Source organism: Tachyglossus aculeatus, chromosome 3 (genome assembly GCF_015852505.1).
Source record: "Tachyglossus aculeatus isolate mTacAcu1 chromosome 3, mTacAcu1.pri, whole genome shotgun sequence".
NCBI lineage: Eukaryota > Metazoa > Chordata > Mammalia > Monotremata > Tachyglossidae > Tachyglossus > Tachyglossus aculeatus.
Window position 1 is genome coordinate 41,852,221 of NC_052068.1, and position 18,336 is coordinate 41,870,556.

The 18,336-nt window shown below is 40.7% G+C and overlaps 1 protein-coding gene across 1 annotated transcript in view; it reads right to left on the minus strand.

Moving 5' to 3' along the window:
• PCDH15 (protocadherin related 15) overlaps positions 1 to 18,336 on the minus strand; it is a 702,056-nt gene that overhangs the window by 128,358 nt on the left and 555,362 nt on the right. The window contains exons 23-24 of the mRNA XM_038743373.1: positions 16,882 to 16,991; positions 12,616 to 12,756 (exon numbers count right to left, since the gene is read on the minus strand). Of these exons, the coding sequence (XP_038599301.1) occupies positions 12,616 to 12,756; positions 16,882 to 16,991 (251 nt within the window). The remainder of the gene's footprint in view (positions 1 to 12,615; positions 12,757 to 16,881; positions 16,992 to 18,336) is intronic.

An 18,336-nucleotide genomic window follows, 5' to 3' on the forward strand; every position in this document is an offset into this window, starting at 1 on the left:
TTTTACTTGTTTTGAAAGGAAACAGAAACATCCCCTGCAATACTAACTAAAGCCAATCTGACCACCATAGTCATTCATTCAATCATATTTATTGAGCACTTACTGTGTGCGGAGCACTGTACTACGGGCTTGGAAAGTACAATTCAGCAACTAGTAGAGACAATCCTTGACCAACAATGGGCCCACAGACTAGAAATGGGCTCACAGTCTAAAAATGAAGGCAAATCAATGTCTGCTGCTGAAAAGGCCTCACAAAATAATCTGGTCTAATGGAAAGAGCACAGGCCTGGGAATCAAGAAGACCTACAATTTAATTCTGGTTCTGCTACTTGCCTAGCATGTTCCCTTGGGCAAATCACTTCGTGTTTCTGGTTTCAGATTTCCCATCTGTACAATGGGGACTTGTTATGTGTTCTCCCTCCTATTTAGTCAGCGATAGCGATGTGAGGTGCTGTGTCTCACCTGATTATCTTGTATCTTCCCCAGCACTTAGTACAGTGCTTGGCATTTAACAAATAATAATAATAATGGCATTTATTAAGCGCTTACTATGTGCAAAGCACTGTTCTAAGTGTTGGGGAGGTTACAAGGTGATCAGGTTGTCCCACAGGGGGCTCCCAGTCTTAATCCCCATTTTACAGATGAGGTAACTGAGGCACAGAGAAGTGACTTGCCCAAAGTCACACAGCTGACAATTGGTGGAACCGGGATTTGAACCCATGACCTCTGACTCCAAAGCCTGTGCTCTTTCCACTGAGCCACGCTGCTTCTCTTATTATTATTATCATTATTTTATGTGACCAGAGATAACACGAGGTCTTTGCCAGTGTCTTGAAACGAGAGCTGCTGGTACAGGGGGAACCAGGTGAGCAAAAGTGGATGGTATTGACACCTGTCTACTTGTTTTGTTTTTCTGTCTGCCTCCCCATTCTAGACTGTGAGCCCATTGTTGGGTAAGGACCGTCTCCATACGCTGTCGATTTGTACTTCCCAACTGCTTAGTACAGTGCTCTGCACACAGTAAGTGCTCAAGAAATACAATTAAATGAATGAATAGCTCAACACAACCCATCACTTCTTCTACAAAACCAAAGCAAACAGACCCAGCAGCTGCAGGGAGACACAACTCTCCACTTCCCAGTCCTGATTTAGAGACTTGAAATATAGGCAGAGCTTGGTGCAGTACCTGACACATATTAAGTTCTTAATAAATGAACAACATCTTTTATGGTAATACAATAATAAATACACAATAACTAACATACTGTTGATGAATGGACAGCAGAGTAATTCAACAGCTACCCAAGTACCTCTATTTAGGATGCTGCTCATCGTGAATGACAAAACACCAGCAAAGATGCTGTGATAAAATGTCATTGTTCCACGTGGAAAAGACTGTCTCACATGTCTTCTAGTGAGAAGCAGCATGGCTTAGTGGCAAGAACACGGGCTTAGGAGTCAGAAAACTTGGGTTCTAATCCCAGCTCCACCACTTATCTGCTGTGTGACATTGGGCAAGCCACTTAATTTCTCCGTGCCTCAGTTTCCTCATCTGTAAAATGGGGCTTAAGAGTCTGAGCCTCATGTGGGACAACCTGATTACCTTGTATCTCTCTCAATGTTTAGAACAGGGCTTGGCACCTAGTAAGAGTTTAACAAATACCATAATTATTATCATCATTATTGTTATTATGTCATCCATGAAAGGAATTTCATCATGACAACCAACATCTTCAAACAGGATGGACTGATATATTTGTTCTGTTGTCTGTCTCCCCCTTCTAGACTGTGAGCCTGTTGTTGGGTAGAGACCGTCTCTATATGTTGCTGACTTGTACTTCCCAAGCACTTAGTACAGTGCTCTGCTCACAGTAAGCGCTCAATAAATACGATTGAATGAATGAATGAATATATATACACTCATAATATATACCATTACTATTATTATTGTACTTGTTAAACACTTACTATGTGTCAAGCACTGTTCTAAGTGAACTTGTATCTACAAGTTCATCAGATTGAACACAGTCCCTGTCCCACATGGGGCTCAGAGTTTAATTAGAAGGGCATCGGATGTGTGTATTAAATGCATATCAATATATTAAAGACCACAGAATGTGTGTGTTCTTTAATATACTGAATAATTACTAGCAATGACTTTAAGATGAAAATGCATTTGAAAAATCTGAGAAACTTTATAGTCCTCTGCATTAAAACGTAGTCTGCTTTTCTCTGAGTCATTTTACGTGGGTGGAAACTACTATTAGAATTGCCTCGATATTTTGATTTCAGCCATATGCTAAGGGTGTTTTTCAGATTACGACACCTGTTCTACCTGTTTTTGTTCAGTTTTCAAATCTAACTAATTGGTGTCCTTGGAGCTGATGTGCCTCATTTTCGACTGAAATGGGAGTAACTAAAAAAGTCCCTCAGAAAAATCAAGATAAAAATGAACTAAACTTGAGTTGATAGGCTGGATGAGTTAGAAATTTGAATGTAAGTATTGTTCAGGCCCTCAGAGGAACTAAGCTCATTGTAAGCAGAAACGTGTCTACCAACTCTACTGTATTGTATTCCCCTAAGTGTTTAAAAGAGAGTTCTGCACACAGTGAGCCCCAAATAAATGATTGATTGGTTGATTGTTGCTTTTAACATGGGAAGATTTCTGAGTCCACAAGTCAGGAAATCAAATCCTTCAGGAAACATAAGGAGCGGGAGGGAGTGATATGGCAGAAAAGTTACTCAGATTTAAGGATTGCTTTCTCAATTTTGATTCTAGAGTTGTTTTAAAAGCATTACATAAGCATTATGATCTCAGTCCAATACATTAATCCAATAATTCACAATGCATTTGTTTTGTAGACGCACTCAACAGTTCAGACTGAAGCCCAGTAGAAAGGTGACCTTGGGTAAGTCACTTACCTTCACTGTGCCACAGTTACTTGATCTGCAAAATGGGGATTAACACTGTGAGCCCCATGTGGGAAATGAACTGTGTCCCACCTGATTAGCTTGTATCTACTCCAATGCTTAGTACAGTACTTGGCACATACTTTAACAAATACCATAACAAATACCATAAAAAAGTTATCCATGGCAAGGGACCAGGAGAGTAAGCTATTTATATCCATGTGAAGCAGCGAGGCTCAGTGGAAAGAGCACGGGCTTTGGAGTCAGAGGTCATGGGTTCAAATCCCACCTCCGCCAATTGTCAGCTGTGTGACTTTGGGCAAGTCACTTCACTTCTCTGTGCCTCAGTGACCTCATCTGTAAAATGGGGATCAAGATTGTGAGCCCCCCGTGGGACAACCTGATCACCTTGTAACCTCCCCAACGATTAGAACAGTGTTTTGCACATAGTAACGCTTAATAAATGCCATCATTATTATATGAGATGGTAGTAATAGTTATTACTGAGCATGGTACTAAGTACTGGAAAAAAATTACATGGGTAAGAATTAAAATAGGTCCCTGACCCTCCAGGGGTTCACAGTTTAAAAATAAGGTATGGAGGTGTTTGGCGACAGATGTGATGAGAAGGATGAAATATCATAAATCAATCACCTTGCCCCATCTTCAATGTCTTACTGAAAGCACATCTTCTCCAAGAGGCCTTACCTGACTAGTCCCTTATTTCCTCTTCTCCCACTCCCTTCTGCATCACCCTTCCTCATGGATTTGCGCTCTTAATTCACCCTTCCCTCAACCTCACGTCACTTACACACATTTCCATAATTTATTTATTCATATTAATGTTTGTACCCCTCTATAGACTGTGAGCTCGTTGTAGGCAAGGAAAATGTCTACCAACTCCATTACATTGTACTCTCCCAAGTGCTTAGTAAAATGTTCTGCACACAGTAAGCGCTCAATAAATATGACAGATTACATGAAATTATATAGTTATTTATGAATTAACTTTTTTCATGTCAACGGTGTATTTTCTATTTTCTTATATCATGTAACTTGAAGAGGACAGAAATCATCATTTTCATACTACAAATGAAGAAACTAAGGCTCAGAGTATCTCCTTGACTCTTAGGGAAAAGTTCTATGCTCCATACTAAATGACAGAGGAAGATTGCATATGGAGGTGTTTTTTTCTTGGACATTCAAAAAGGAAAATTCCCATGTACATAAGCAAAATTGCTCATAAATGCTCAGCTAAGCAAGAAAATTAAATGGATGATAAATATACTATTCAATTATTTTTGCCTATTAAATTTAGTTAATTGGAACAATCGAATTGCATTATTTTAAATTAGTATAACCTTTAAATGTAACCAATTTAATCTACCAGATGATACATCCAATGCACTTATGTAACAGACATCACTTGAGAGGTTTTAAGAATACTTTTGTGGATGCTCAATTGTTTAAACTGCAGAGGTAAGAAATATATAATTTTATGGCACATTACATCCACCATAGAATTTACGTTACATAAAAATCTATGAACTAAAGATCTTGCACACTTCACTGTAAATTTCAAGCACTCAGATTTTGTCAACTATTAAGGCAAAGCTGAGGGGATGGACACGTTGTCCCATTACCCAGACCTTTGATCACAGGCTTTAGCTATGCTATATTATGTATATACTATTTATATGTATATGTTTATACATGTATAATATGTATATTTATATATGCATATACATGTATGTGTATACTACTCTAGATTATATGTACTAGATAGATCGATAAATAGACAGAATGTATAATACGTATATACACTGTAGGGCTCTCCAGTGCACTAAAGGTACCAATGTCAGAGAAAGATTTAGAAAGTTTTCACAGACAAGGGCCCAAGTTAAATCTAGGATCATTAGGCCATTGCATTATGTAAATTAAGTGAGAACAGCCTAGCATAGTGGAAAGAGCATGAATCTGGGAATCAGAGACACTGGGTTCTAATTCCGGCTCCGCTAGGTGCCGGCTGTGTGACTTTGGACACGTCACTCAAATTTTCTGGATCTCACTTTCCTTATCTGTAAAATAGGGATTAAAAATATCTGTTCTCAGACAGACTAGGAGCTCTATGTAGTACACAGACTCTGTCCAACTTGATTATAGTATATCTAAACCAGTGCTTAATACAGTGCTTGGCACATGGTAAGCACTTAACAAATACCATAATTATCATTATTTTTATCATTGTAAAAAATAGCAGAGCTGAAGGTGCTCATTTCCAGATGGCAGTGGGGGCAACTGTCCCATTCTAGGCACCCAGAAGCTGTGCAGTGGAGGAAAGGTAAGCCAATTCAACTTGTTCCCACAGTCACTGGGCCATCATCAATCGTATTTATTGAGCGCTTACTGTGTGCAGAGCACTGTACTAAGCACTTGGGAAGTACAAGTTGGCAACATATAGAGACAGTCCCTACCCAACAGTGGGCTCACAGTCTAAAAGTGTGCTAACGGGGTTGTCTGGGACAGAGGGACTCCCATTGGAGGTAAGTAGGACTAGATAGGGCTTAGGGAGAAGGAACACAGGACTCAGCTGTGATTCCTGGGACTAAAGGACCATGGGGTTCTCCCCATGTTCTCACTGCCATTGCCAGACACCCTCTGGCAGTTCCTGTTTCCCACATGTTTGCTGCTCCTCTGGCAATACTACTGGGGCTATAATGCTTCATTTTCTTAATGCTTCATTTTCACTATTTATAGTAGGAAAAACGGCCAAGAACCATTATGCCCTCATATATGTATTTTTTAAGCACTTACTACGTGAACGGTAGTTTCCAAGCACTTAGTACAGTGCTCTGCACAAAGTAAGCACTCAATAAATACGATTGAATGAATGAATGTGCCCAGCATTGTACTAAGTGCTGGGGTAGATGCAAGTTAATTAGTTTAGACACTGTCCCTGTCTCTCAGAGGGTTTACAATCCTAATCCCCATTTTACAGATGAGGTAACAGAGGTACAAGGAAGTTAAGTGATTTTCCAAAGGTCACATAGCAGACATGTAGTGGAGCCAGGATTGGCAACTAGTTCCTTCTGACTTCCAAGCATATACTCTATCCACTAGGCAATGACACTGAAGTGTTGTCTTCCCTCAATTGACAGGAAGAGTGTTGTAGAGAGGGAGCAGTCATCTGTTTCCATTTGAGAGGGAAAATGAAACAGGAACAGGAAGGAGCAGGGAGGTGAGGAGAGAAGAGGAACAATGAGGAGAAGAAGGGAGAGGAGTAGGGGCTATTTCTGCTGGGAAAAATGAGCGAGGGGAGAGGTCCCATGAAGTCTAAACTGTATTAGTCCCCATGTATCACCTCATGGGGACTTGGCATGGGAGCCACCATGAAGAGGCATGGCCAGTCAGGCTCCTGGATATGACAGCTCCTAAACTCAGTCCCTGACAAGCCAAGCACTGCTTAGAACAGTGCCTTGCATATAGTAAGCACTTAATAAATGCCATCATTATAACGTGCAAAGTCAGGACAATTGTTGCCCCTTAAGTGGCAGTAGCCCTGTCACAACAGGTCTCTTCAGTGCTGAAATCCCTCTAACCGCAAACCTTTTATTTACCTTCTTTTCCATACATACCCTTCCTGCAAATCTGTCCTCTTCCACCACAGATATCTCAGATCTTTTGACCCACACCAATTTTCTCAAGACATCATGCCCTAGATTCCATACACAAACTACCCTTCCTTTGATTCACAAATTGATGCCCTCAACACCACTCGATCCACTGAACTCAACTCTCTCCTTTATAATAATAATAATAATAATAATAATAATAGTATTTATTAAGCACTTACTGTGTGCAAAGAACTGTTCCAAGCACTGGGGAAGATACAAGGTTTAGGTTGTCCCAGGTGGGGCTCACAGTCTTAATCCCCATTTTGCAGATGAGGTAACAGAGGCACAGAGAAGTTAAGTGACTTACCCAAAGTCACACAGCTGCCAACTAGCAGAGTCAGGATTAGAACACACAACCTCTGACTCCCAAGCCCGTGCTCTTTTCCACTAAGCCATGCTGCTTCTCTATCCCTTTGCTGATCTCATACCACTAACTCACAGCCTTGGATCACCTCCGCAGTCTGCTTCCTTCGCTCCTGTGTATAAGCCTCAGAGCACCACTGATAGCCATCCAGATATCAGGCCAATCTTTTCCATCTCAAATCCATCCTTGCCTATTTTAACTCTGCCCTCTCCTCCACCTGGAATCATTATTTCTCCATCCTTATTAGCTCCCACGGTCATTGCCCTCACCAGTTATTTCAGATGCTTAATTCCTTCCTCAAATCTCCTGTCCTCCCCCATCTGTTGCACCTGATGATCTGGCCACATACTTAATTGGTAAAATTGAAACCATCAGGTGTACTCTCCCCTGCTAACCTCTCCAGTCTCCTGAGCCCTCTTTCTCATCTTTCATAGCAGTATCTCCAGAGGAGGCTTTCTGTCTCCTCTCAAAAACTACCCCGCTCCACATATGCCTCCAACCACATCCTTTTGCACCTTACCAAAAACTTGCCCCTTCCTTCATCCCTTTCTGAACACCAACTCATGTATTTCCAAATCTTCTTCTCCACTGCTTTCAAACTTGCTCATGTATCCCCTAACCTGAAAAAACACCCCTCCCCTGACCCCACAGCTCCCACCAGTTATTACCCCATCTCTCTCCTATCATTCCTCTACAAATTCCTTGAATGAGTTGCCTACACCTGCTACTTTCACTTCTCCTCCAATTTTTTCCATGGCCCCTAGCAATCTGAATTCTTCCCCCTCCTGAAACTGCCCTCTCCTTTCCAAAACTGCCTTAAAATCTCCTTCCTGCCAAATTAAACAACCTTGACTCCATCCTAATCTTCCATGACATCTCAGCTGTCTTTGACACTGTGGACCCACCCTTTCTCCTGGAAATGTTACCTACCTTGGTTTCACTGTCACTATTCTCTCCTTGTTCTTCTATCATGCTGGCTACTCATTCTCAGTTTCTTTTGCAGATTCCTCATTAGCTTCTCCTCCATAAATGTGGAAGTTTTTCAAGGCTCAGTTCTGGGTCCCCTTCTATTTTCCATTTACACCCACTCCCATGGAAAACTCACATGGCTTCAACTATCACCTCTATGCAGATATCTACTCAAATCAACATCTCCATCCCTGATCTCTCTCCAGTCTCATATTCATTCATTGTCAATCATATTTATTGAGCGCTTACTGTGTGCAGAGCACTGTACTAAGCACTTGGGAAGTACAAGTTGGCAACATATAGAGACGGTCCCTACCCAACAGCGGGCTCCCGGTCTAGAAGGGGGGAGACAGGCAACAAAACAAAACATATTAACAAAATAAAATAAATAGAATAAATTTGCACAAATAAAATAAATAAATAAGAGTAATAAATACGTACAAACATATATACATATATACAGGTGCTGTGGGGAGGGGAAGGAGGTAAGGCGGGGAGGATGGGGAGGGGGAGGAGATTCCTGCCTTCAGGAATCCTCTACTTGGATGTCCCTCTCACAACTCAACACTTTTTAACACATCCAAATCAGAACTCTTCATCTTCCCACCCAAACCCTGTCCTCCCCCTGACTTCCCCAACACTGTAGACAGTGCCACCATTGTCCCGTTTCATAAGACGGTAACCTTGGTGTTGTCCTCAATTCGTCTCTCTCATTCAAACCCACATATTCAATCTGTCACCAAGTCTTGTTAGTTCTGTCCTTAAAATATCACTAAAATCTGCCCTTTGTTCTCCATCCAAACTTCTGCCGTGTTGATCCAAGCACTTTAATTCTATTTGTTCTGACGATTTTGACACCTGTCTACATGTTTTGTTTTATTGTCTGTCTCCCCCTTCTAGACTGTGAGCCCGTTGTTGGATAGGGACCATCTCTATATGTTGCCAACTTGTACTTCCCAAGCTCTTAATACAGTGCTCTGCACACAGTAAGCGCTCAATAAATACAATTGAATGAACGAATGAAATCACTTAGCCTACCCTAAGTAGGCTACTCAACTACTGCTTCAACCTCCTTGCTGACCTCCCTGCTTCCTGTCTCTCTCTACTCCAGTCCATACTTCACTCTGCTGTCCTAATCATTTTTCTACAGAAATATTCATTCCATGTTTCCTCACTTCTGAAGAACCTCCAGTGAAGAACCATCCACCTCCAAATCCAACAGAAACTCCCATACCTTTGGCAATAAAGCATTCATCACCTCATCTTTTAGACTGTGAGCCCAATGTTGGGTAGGGACTGTCTCTATATGTTGCCAACTTGTACTTCCCAAGCGCTTAGTACAGTGCTCTGCAAACAGTAAGCGCTCAATAAATATGATTGATGATGATGATGATGATCTTACTTCACTGACTTCCTACTACCGTCCAGTATATTCACTTTACTGCTGTGATACCAGCCTCCTCACAATATCTCAATCTCTTCTCACTGCTGATCTCTTGCCTATATCCTGCCACTGGCTTGGGACTCCCTCCCTCCTCTTCATAGCCGACAGACCACCACTCTTCCACTTTCAAAGCTTTATTAAAATCACATCTCCTCTAAGAGGCCCTCTCAGATTATACCCTCATTTCCCCAACTCCTTCTCCCTTCTCCACTAGCGCTTTTTTTTTAATGATATCTGTTAAGCACTTACTATGTGTCAGGCACTGTACTTTGTACAGGATTAGAGTCAAGCTAATCAGGTTGGACAGAGTTTATATTCCATGTGAGGCTCACAGTCTTAATCCCCATTTTACAGGTGAGGAACATGAGGCACAGAGAAGTTAAGTGACTTCTCAAGATCACACAGCAGAAAAATACTTTACACTAGGCTACACCTCTTCTCCCCTCTCAGGATTGCTCCTGGAAAGTTTCCAGTACTCTACCAGTCTTGGTTATGGGGGCGGGAGGGTCAAGCAGAGCAGTGTGGCTTAGTGGCAAGAGTACGGGCTTGAGGATGTGGGTTCTAATCCTGCTTCTGCCACTTACCTGCTGTGTGACCTTGGGCAAACCACTTAACTTCTCTGTGCCTCAGTTACCTCATCTGTAAAATGGGGATTAAGACTGAGAGCCTCATGTGGGACAACATGATTACCTTGTAACTACTCCAGTGCTTAGAACAGTGCTTGGCACATAGTAAGCACTTAACAAATACTGTAATTATTATAAGAAGAGGCATACTCGTTCCACTCGTAGCTTGGGCAGTGGCTAGCGAGAAGGTGGCAATCTGCTACAAGTCAAAACTCACCTTTTCTGGGCAACAGCAGCATGGAAAGTTTCGAGGGCAGAGACTCAAATTTACTACGTGAAAGAAGGCAATGGTAAACCACTTCCATATTTTTACCAAGAAAACTTTATGGATACCAGAATGATTGCAAGTGGAGGTGAGGCATTCTGGGAGAGATGTGTCCATGGCATCGCTCTAGGTCAGATATGACTTGAAAGCTTCAGACAAGACAAGACACCTCCACTCTTGATTTGCACTCTTTATGTACATTTATTTTAATGTGTATCTCCTCATGTAGACTAGAGCTCCCTGTGGGCAGGGAACATCGTCTACCAACTCTGTTGTACTGTACACCCCCAAACACTCATATACAGTGCTCTGCATACAGTAAGTGCACAATAAATAGCAGGTATTTGTTATGTGCTTACTATGCACCAAGATTTGTATTAAGTACTCGGAAAAATCTGAGATAATCAGGTCAGACCCAGTTGTTCCACATGTGGCTCTCAGTCTACATAATAATAATAATGATTATGGTATTTGTTAGCACTTACTATGTGCCAAGCATTGTTCTAAGCTCTGGGGAAGATGAAAGGTAATGTGTGTCCCATGAGGGGCTCACAGTCTTAATCCCCATTTTACAGATGAGGTAACTGAGGCACAGAGAAGTTAAATTCATTCATTCATTCAATCGTATTTATTGAGCGCTTACTGTGTGCAGAGCACTGTACTAAGCACTTGGGAAGTACAAGTTGGCAACATTAGAGAGACGGTCCCTACCCAACAGCGGGCTTAAGTGGCTCGCCCAAGGTCACTCACAGCAGACAAGTGGTGAAGTCAGGATCAGAACCCATGTCCTCGGCCTCCCAAGCCAGTGCTCTTTCCACTAGGTCACACTGATTCTCCATTTCAACAAGTACAATTGATTGATTGATTGATTGATTGGCCCAGTGTCAAGGAGAAGAACTCGAGGAAAGACGTTCACCAACAATAATACGAAAGTGAAAGGACCCCGCCGTCTCGCCCCCAGCTTTGTCCAGGGTTTTGAGTGTTTCAGTCAGCGGCGAATAAACCATAGGAGGGCAGAGCAGGTTCTACTGCTTAGGAGGTCACCTAGGCACATTCCAGTCCACGGCTACAGGTTGCTTCCTTACCCTTACCAGCTATCTCACACTGTGTGCCTTTATTCACAAGAGACCAGCCAAAGTGGGTGGGCAGGCTTCTCAACTCTAGAACCCTGGGAAGCCACACTCCCCCAGGACCCAGGAATTTACCACCTCCACGTCCATCCCAAATGCCGGTGGGAATATTGGACTCTGAGAGCCACAGGGAGCCTGAAACTCTGCTTCTCTAGCCACAGTACTCTATATCTCTCACTGGATTTATCTTTGTCTTTGCTTTTAGGTTGTTTTTGTTTTATTATTGTATTGTTATTATTTTGTTTTGTTTTATTGCCTGTCATCAATACCCTATTCCCAACCTGTCATCACCCTCTCCCATCCTTATTCTATGAACCCATCCTTAGAACCCAGCGAACATGTACAATTCCCACCCATGCATCTTTTTCACAGTGTATTAAACACAGTAGGTGCTTAATAAATACTACTATATCTTCAAAACTCCTCATACTATTACTACTACCACTATTACTACTACTATTATTAGGAGGCAGGGAGTTATAGGGTTGGCTTCTTGTGAACAATCAGTCAATCAAATTTATTGAATGCTTACTGTGTGCAGAGGACCATACTGAATGCTTGGGAAAGTACAGTGCAATATATAATTGACACATTACCTGCCCACAACAAGCTTACATTCTAGGGAGATGAGCTCTGCCACTTGATTTATTCCTTCTCCCCATCCTCTGACTTCTAATCAAGCCTTACATCCTGGCATAGGACCTGTTAAAGCACTTCTCCTCCCTTCTCCTTTGTTGGTAGAAAGAGCTCCCTCACTAACTCCATGGCTTGACTTGAGGGTTTATTTTCTTAGTTTAGATCTTCTTTTTGCTGAAATAGGTGGGAGGAATAGACCACTCTAAAAAACAAGAATGGAATCCTTTTATTATATCCTTTGTTCTTCCATATTTCATGGTCCCTTGATAATTCTCAAAGTATAACTACTTTGCTATTATTTCTGGAAGCCCCACTCTCTTTTCACCTTAATACATATAATGAATATTTGGTATCCATCATGTCAACTTTACTTCATTCTAAGGCTAAGGCTAGTGAATAAACAGTGCCTTTTTTTGGAAATGACTTTGTATTACTGACTATAGAGTTCAAAGATACTCTAGCCCTGAAATCTATATTCAGATCCCAAATGAAAAATGAAAACAATGGATTAGCTCTTAACTATTAAAACTTCTCATTCTATCACAACACTTTTTATAATGACCCACACAGGACAAGCAAAAATTAAAAGTCACTTACTTTTAGAAGGGACTCGAAAGTTATTTCTCACTATTTCTAATGAATCTGCTTGAACTCGAAGGATGTAGCTTTTGGTGGTCTCGAAATCCAGAGGCTTGTCCACATAGATAACTCCAGTGATGTTGTTAATTCCAAATACTCCTGAAATTCCCAAGTACATTGATCACTTTCACGAAGAAAAAAGGACTATTTCCTTCCAAGATTTTCTGGTAATTGCATTAGTGACTTCTAGAATACCATTATGCTTACAGCAGCATGAGACAGCTCAAAGATGATTATATTTTGAAGCTCCAATAAGCAGTATATGTTTAAATTTACATAATTTGCTACTTGTTGAGTTGTTTAATGAGTTAAAAAAATGGGACTATAAAATCAGACTTTGAGAACTCGTTGAGATCCAGCTGTTGTAATTACTTTCCTTACTAGTAACTAATTGCTGCATTTTGGTGACCTAGGAAATTGTTGTGTCTACAGTGAATCCTGTGGCATTAAAGAGTTAAATGCAGCTGCTTTATTTAATTGTGCTAATTTTGTAAAACAGTTTGTGTCACTCACAAGGAAGGCAGACTAGCAAAAAGTGTTTGTGAACTGGCAAACATAACTACACAACTCAATTTTGGTTCATTCTCCAAATGGCTTCAAGGCTGTCTTAAGGGTAGTGCAACAGTGACAGTAATAACTATATTGAGCATTTTTTTCAATTACTGTTTGGCCACAAGGTAATTCTTAAACAAGAGAGATGACCCATATCTTTAAAAGACTGACTTTAAATTCACCATTTAATATCATTTATTCCCTTTGGAAAAAAGATCAGCTATTGAAACCTCATTTGAAGTTTTTACTCTTAGGAAAGAGCCAAAGACAGAAAGAATATTGCCAAAAATGATTAAAATGTTCTTATACGCCCACTCTAGACTGTAAGCTGATTATGGATAGGGAACATATCTGCTAATTCTGTGGTACTACAGTCTCCCAGCACCTAGTACAGTGTTCTGCACATGGTAAGCACTCAATCCCTTTGTTGGTTAGGGATTGTCTCTATTTGTTGCCCGAATTGTACTTTCCAAGTGCTTAGTACAGTGCTCTGCACTCAGTAAACGCTCAATAAATGATTGAATGAATGAGCGAATAAATACCACTGATCGATTAATTATATGTGAAATACAGAATTATGATTCCTCTTACTGAAAAAGTATTCATAGCATGATGTTCATTAATGCAAATTTAAAAACAATTGAAGAAGTTTGAGAAGCAGTGTGCCTAGTGGATAGACAGGCATCAGAGTCAGAAGGACTTGTGTTTCAGTCCTGGCTCAGCCACTTGTCTGCTGGGTGACCTTGAACAAGTCACTTAACTTTTTTTGTGTCTCAGTTACATCGTCTGTGACTGTGTTTAACCTGATTAGCTTGTATCTACCCCAACATTAGTACAGTGCCTGGAACACACTTAGCACTTAGAAAATATAAAAAAAAGTACCAAGGATTCTTCATGGTTATGAATTCTATTATTGTTATTATTATTATTATTGCATTTGTTAAGGGCTTACTATATCTCAAGCACTGTTATAAGCACATAACAGTAGGTGCAACATAATCATGTAGGACACAGTCCCTTCCGCAGATGGCCCCCACAGTCTAATTAGATTGAATTCACATTATACGGTTGAGGAAAATGAGTCACAAAGAAGTTAGGTGACTTGGCTGAGGTCACCCAACAAGCAATTGGCAGATCCTGCTCCTCTAACTCCCAGGCCTGTGCTCTTTCCTCTAGGTCATGCTGTTTCTCAAAATGTGCCATAGTGTAAAAGTGTGCAAAAGATTGTAAAGGCATACATTAAACAGTGATAGGACATAATGTATAGCTGAAAAGAAATATAATTTGCCTGCACTTTGGTTTTGGAGGCTTCCCTATAATGTCTATTAGCAGGGAACTGAAACAGGATACCACTAACAGCCATGTTTTTTTTTCTGCTGAGCTAAAGATGATGGTGGTTGGGAATATTTCTTAAATTCTTGCCATATGCCAGGCACTGCATTAAGTACTGGGGTAGATACAAGCTAATTAAGTAGGATGTAGTCCCTGTCCCACATGGGCCTCACAGTCTTAATCCTCATTTACTCTTGACTTGAGGGTTTATTTTCTGTATTAGTTTAGATCTTCTGTCTGCTGAAATAGGTGGGAGGAATAGACCACTCTAAAAAACAAGAATGGAATCCTTTTATTACATCCTTTGTTCTTCCATATTTCATGGTCCCTTAATTCTCAAAGTATAACTACTTTGCTATTATTTCTGGAAGCCCCACTCTCTTTTCACCTTAATACATATAATGAATATTTGGTATCCATAATGTCAACTTTACTTCATTCTAAGGCTAAAGCTAGTGAATAAACAGTGCCTTTTTTTGGAAATGACTGGCCCATGGTCCAGAGCAGACACGTGGTGGAGCAAGGATTAGAACCCAGGTCCTTCTGACTCCCGAATCCATGCTCTATCCACTAGGTCATGCTGTTTATTTCTTGCTTATCTGTGAAACTGTGCAATAGCCTGATTATGGGGTGACTGGCTACTTCCTTGCCAAGACAATCACTCCACTTCCTGCTCTATATCCCTTGTAATAATAATAATACTAATAATAATGATGGCATTATTATTTCCTCAAGTACAGGCATGCTTGTAGCATCTTGTACACCTTCACAATTTCTGAACCCACAGTAAACTCTTATCTCCTAGCATGATATATAATTTAAGGGGTGGTTTGACACCATATAAGAAAACAGGACAGTGATTATTGAAAGCACTGGAAGGTACCAAACATTGGTATTTACTGAGCAGCTACTGAGTGCTAGCCATTGTACTACATATATGCTAAGTCATACTGGGCATGTTCAGTATGGCACAAGATTGGACAGGCATACTTGTGTGCCCTTGATCCAAATGAAGTAATCATAATAATCAAATGTTATAATTGAATAACTAATCATTTCATTGAGCTACTTTATGGCTATGTTTTTAAATTTCTGTTTGGTCCTGTGCTGCATGCTTTGCAGGTCCTAACTATATCAGTCAATCATATTTATTGAGTGCTTACTGCATGCAGGGCACCGTACTAAGCACTTGGGAGAGTACAACACAAAAATATAACAGGTGCATTCCCTGACCACAATAAGCTTACGGTCTGTCTTTACCTTGTTAAGCGGATGGAGCCTCAACTTTACCATGCCCCTTCTCCAATTGAGGGATTGTGGCTGGCACACTTCCCTATATCAGTCAGCAAATCCCCAGCAAAGGGATCACAGTGAGCATTCTAGGCCCTATATGGGGCTCCATGGAACAGCAATAATAATAATGATGGTATTTGATAAGCACTTATTATGTGCCAAGCACTGTTCTAAGCGCTGAGATAGATTCAAGATAATCAAATTGTCCCACTTGGGGCTCATAGTCTTAACCCCCATGTTACAGATGAGGGAACCGAGGCCCAGAAAAGTGAAGTGACTAGCCCAAAGTCACACATCAGACAAGTGGCGAGCCCGGATTAGAACCCAGGACCTCTTACTCCCAAACCCAGGCTCTTTCCACTGAGCCACGCTGCTTTTCACCTACCATCTAACCTAATCTATCATGTGCACTCAAAGATTAAAGGGTTTGGCCCCTTGTGTTGAATAATAATGATGGCATTTATTAAGTGCTTACTATGTGCAAAGCACTGTTCTAAGTGCTGAAGCACTGTTCTAAGCGCTAACTGAGGGTGGTCTCAAATCCCTAGCAGACTCTCAGAAACAAGATGACTGGACAGTCAGCTGGAATTCTCATCATCAATCGTATTTATTGAGCGCTTACTGTGTGCAGAGCACTGTACTAAGCGCTTGGGAAGTACAAGTTGGCAACATATAGAGACAGTCCCTACCCAATAGTGGGCTCACAGTCTAAAAGGGGGAGACAGAGAACAAAACCAAACATACTAACAAAATAAAATAAATAGAATAGATATGTACAAGTAAAATAGAGTAAACATATATATATATATATATCTGTATATATATATATACAGATGCCTGAAGCTCAGGGAGGTTCTCCCAAGAGCCATCGTCAAGCAGTGCTAGGTTCCTGACATGCTCCATGCCACCTTTATTCTGGGGCATGGAATGGGTTTCTGGAGGAAAGTTGTAATATGCCTCAGAGAGACAGATCAGAAACAGTGCAGGGGATCTACTTGATTGGCTACTGTGGAAAACATATTGGGAAGGGTCTTTGAATTTACTTACCCTCTTCATTTCCTGTAACAATAGAATACACAACGGTTTGATTCATGGCGGCAGCGACGATAACACCCACTACAGTTCCTCTGGCAGCACTTTCGCTTACTGGAGGAGGTCTGCACAAATAGACAAAAACATTGATTTTCTTGTTTTCAAATTCAATGTAAGTAGTTTTGCATTTAAGAAGAGCAATAGGGTAATATTATCCCTTGGAGGAGTTACACAAAAATTAACTCTTTTCTTGACTTCTAGGACACTCTAAAAGTAAGATATGTTCTAGACTGTGAGCCCACTGTTGGGTAGGGCCCGTCTCTGTATGTTGCCAACTTGTACTTCCCAAGCGCTTAGTACAGTGCTCTGCACACAGTAAGCGCTCAATAAATACGATTGAATGAATGAATACGTAACACTGTAAACCAGGTTTTCCTAGGCAAAGGGTATTTTTCAAAGGATATTTGAGCAGAGAAAATAGGAGGTGTACCGGGTATAGATAATACGGAATCCACTCAGTTTCAAAACTCTTGCTGGTTGATAGAAATGCAAGTTAGAAAATGTTTCACTAATTCAGAGTCATTAAACAAAGGTAAAACACTGAGGAAATAACATTTCTACTCTAAATAATTTTCCTGCCTAGACAGGCACCAAGGAGAGACTCTGCTTTTGTACAGAAACTTTAGGATTCTTAACAATTTTATTTAGATGAAAAGTAATATATGTTTTTAAGTAATTTAAGTAAATTGTAAACATATTCATTCATTCAATCGTATTTATTGAGTGCTTACTGTGTGCACAGCACTCTGCTAAGCGCTTGGCATTGTACTAAGTGCTTGACATATGAATGTTAATAATAAAAATTATGGCATTTATTAAGTACTTACTGTGTGCAAAGCACTGTTCTAACTGCTGGGGAGGTAACAAGGTGATCAGGTTGTCCCACATGGGGCTCACAGTCTTACTCCCCATTTGACAGATGAGGTAACTGAGGCACAAAGAAGTTAAGTGACTTGCCCAAAGTCACACAGCTGACAAGTGGCAGGGCTGGAATTTGAACCCATGACCTCTGACTCCCAAGCCCGTGCTCTTTCCACTAAACCACGCTGCTTCTCTCATAACTCACTGCACCATTCTCTCATAACTCACTATACCTTGTCTTCTATTCAGAGACACATTAACACATAAATTAAGCATATTGATTACCTCCTGGGTTAATTTATGCTATATATTAGTTACTGAGGATGATATCCTCTTCATATGATGGGGTAGTAATTAAAAATCCATTCTACATACCATTCTACATACCATGCACTTCCAGAAGTGAAAAAAGTTTAAGTGGCTTTAAAAACTAACAAACTTGGAAGAGCAAGCCCAGTTTTAAAAAATGTCCAGAGAAGTTTTCCCCAACAGTCCAATGAAATGAAGAGAAATGTAGGCATAAAAATATTTACAATTTTGAACTAAGGG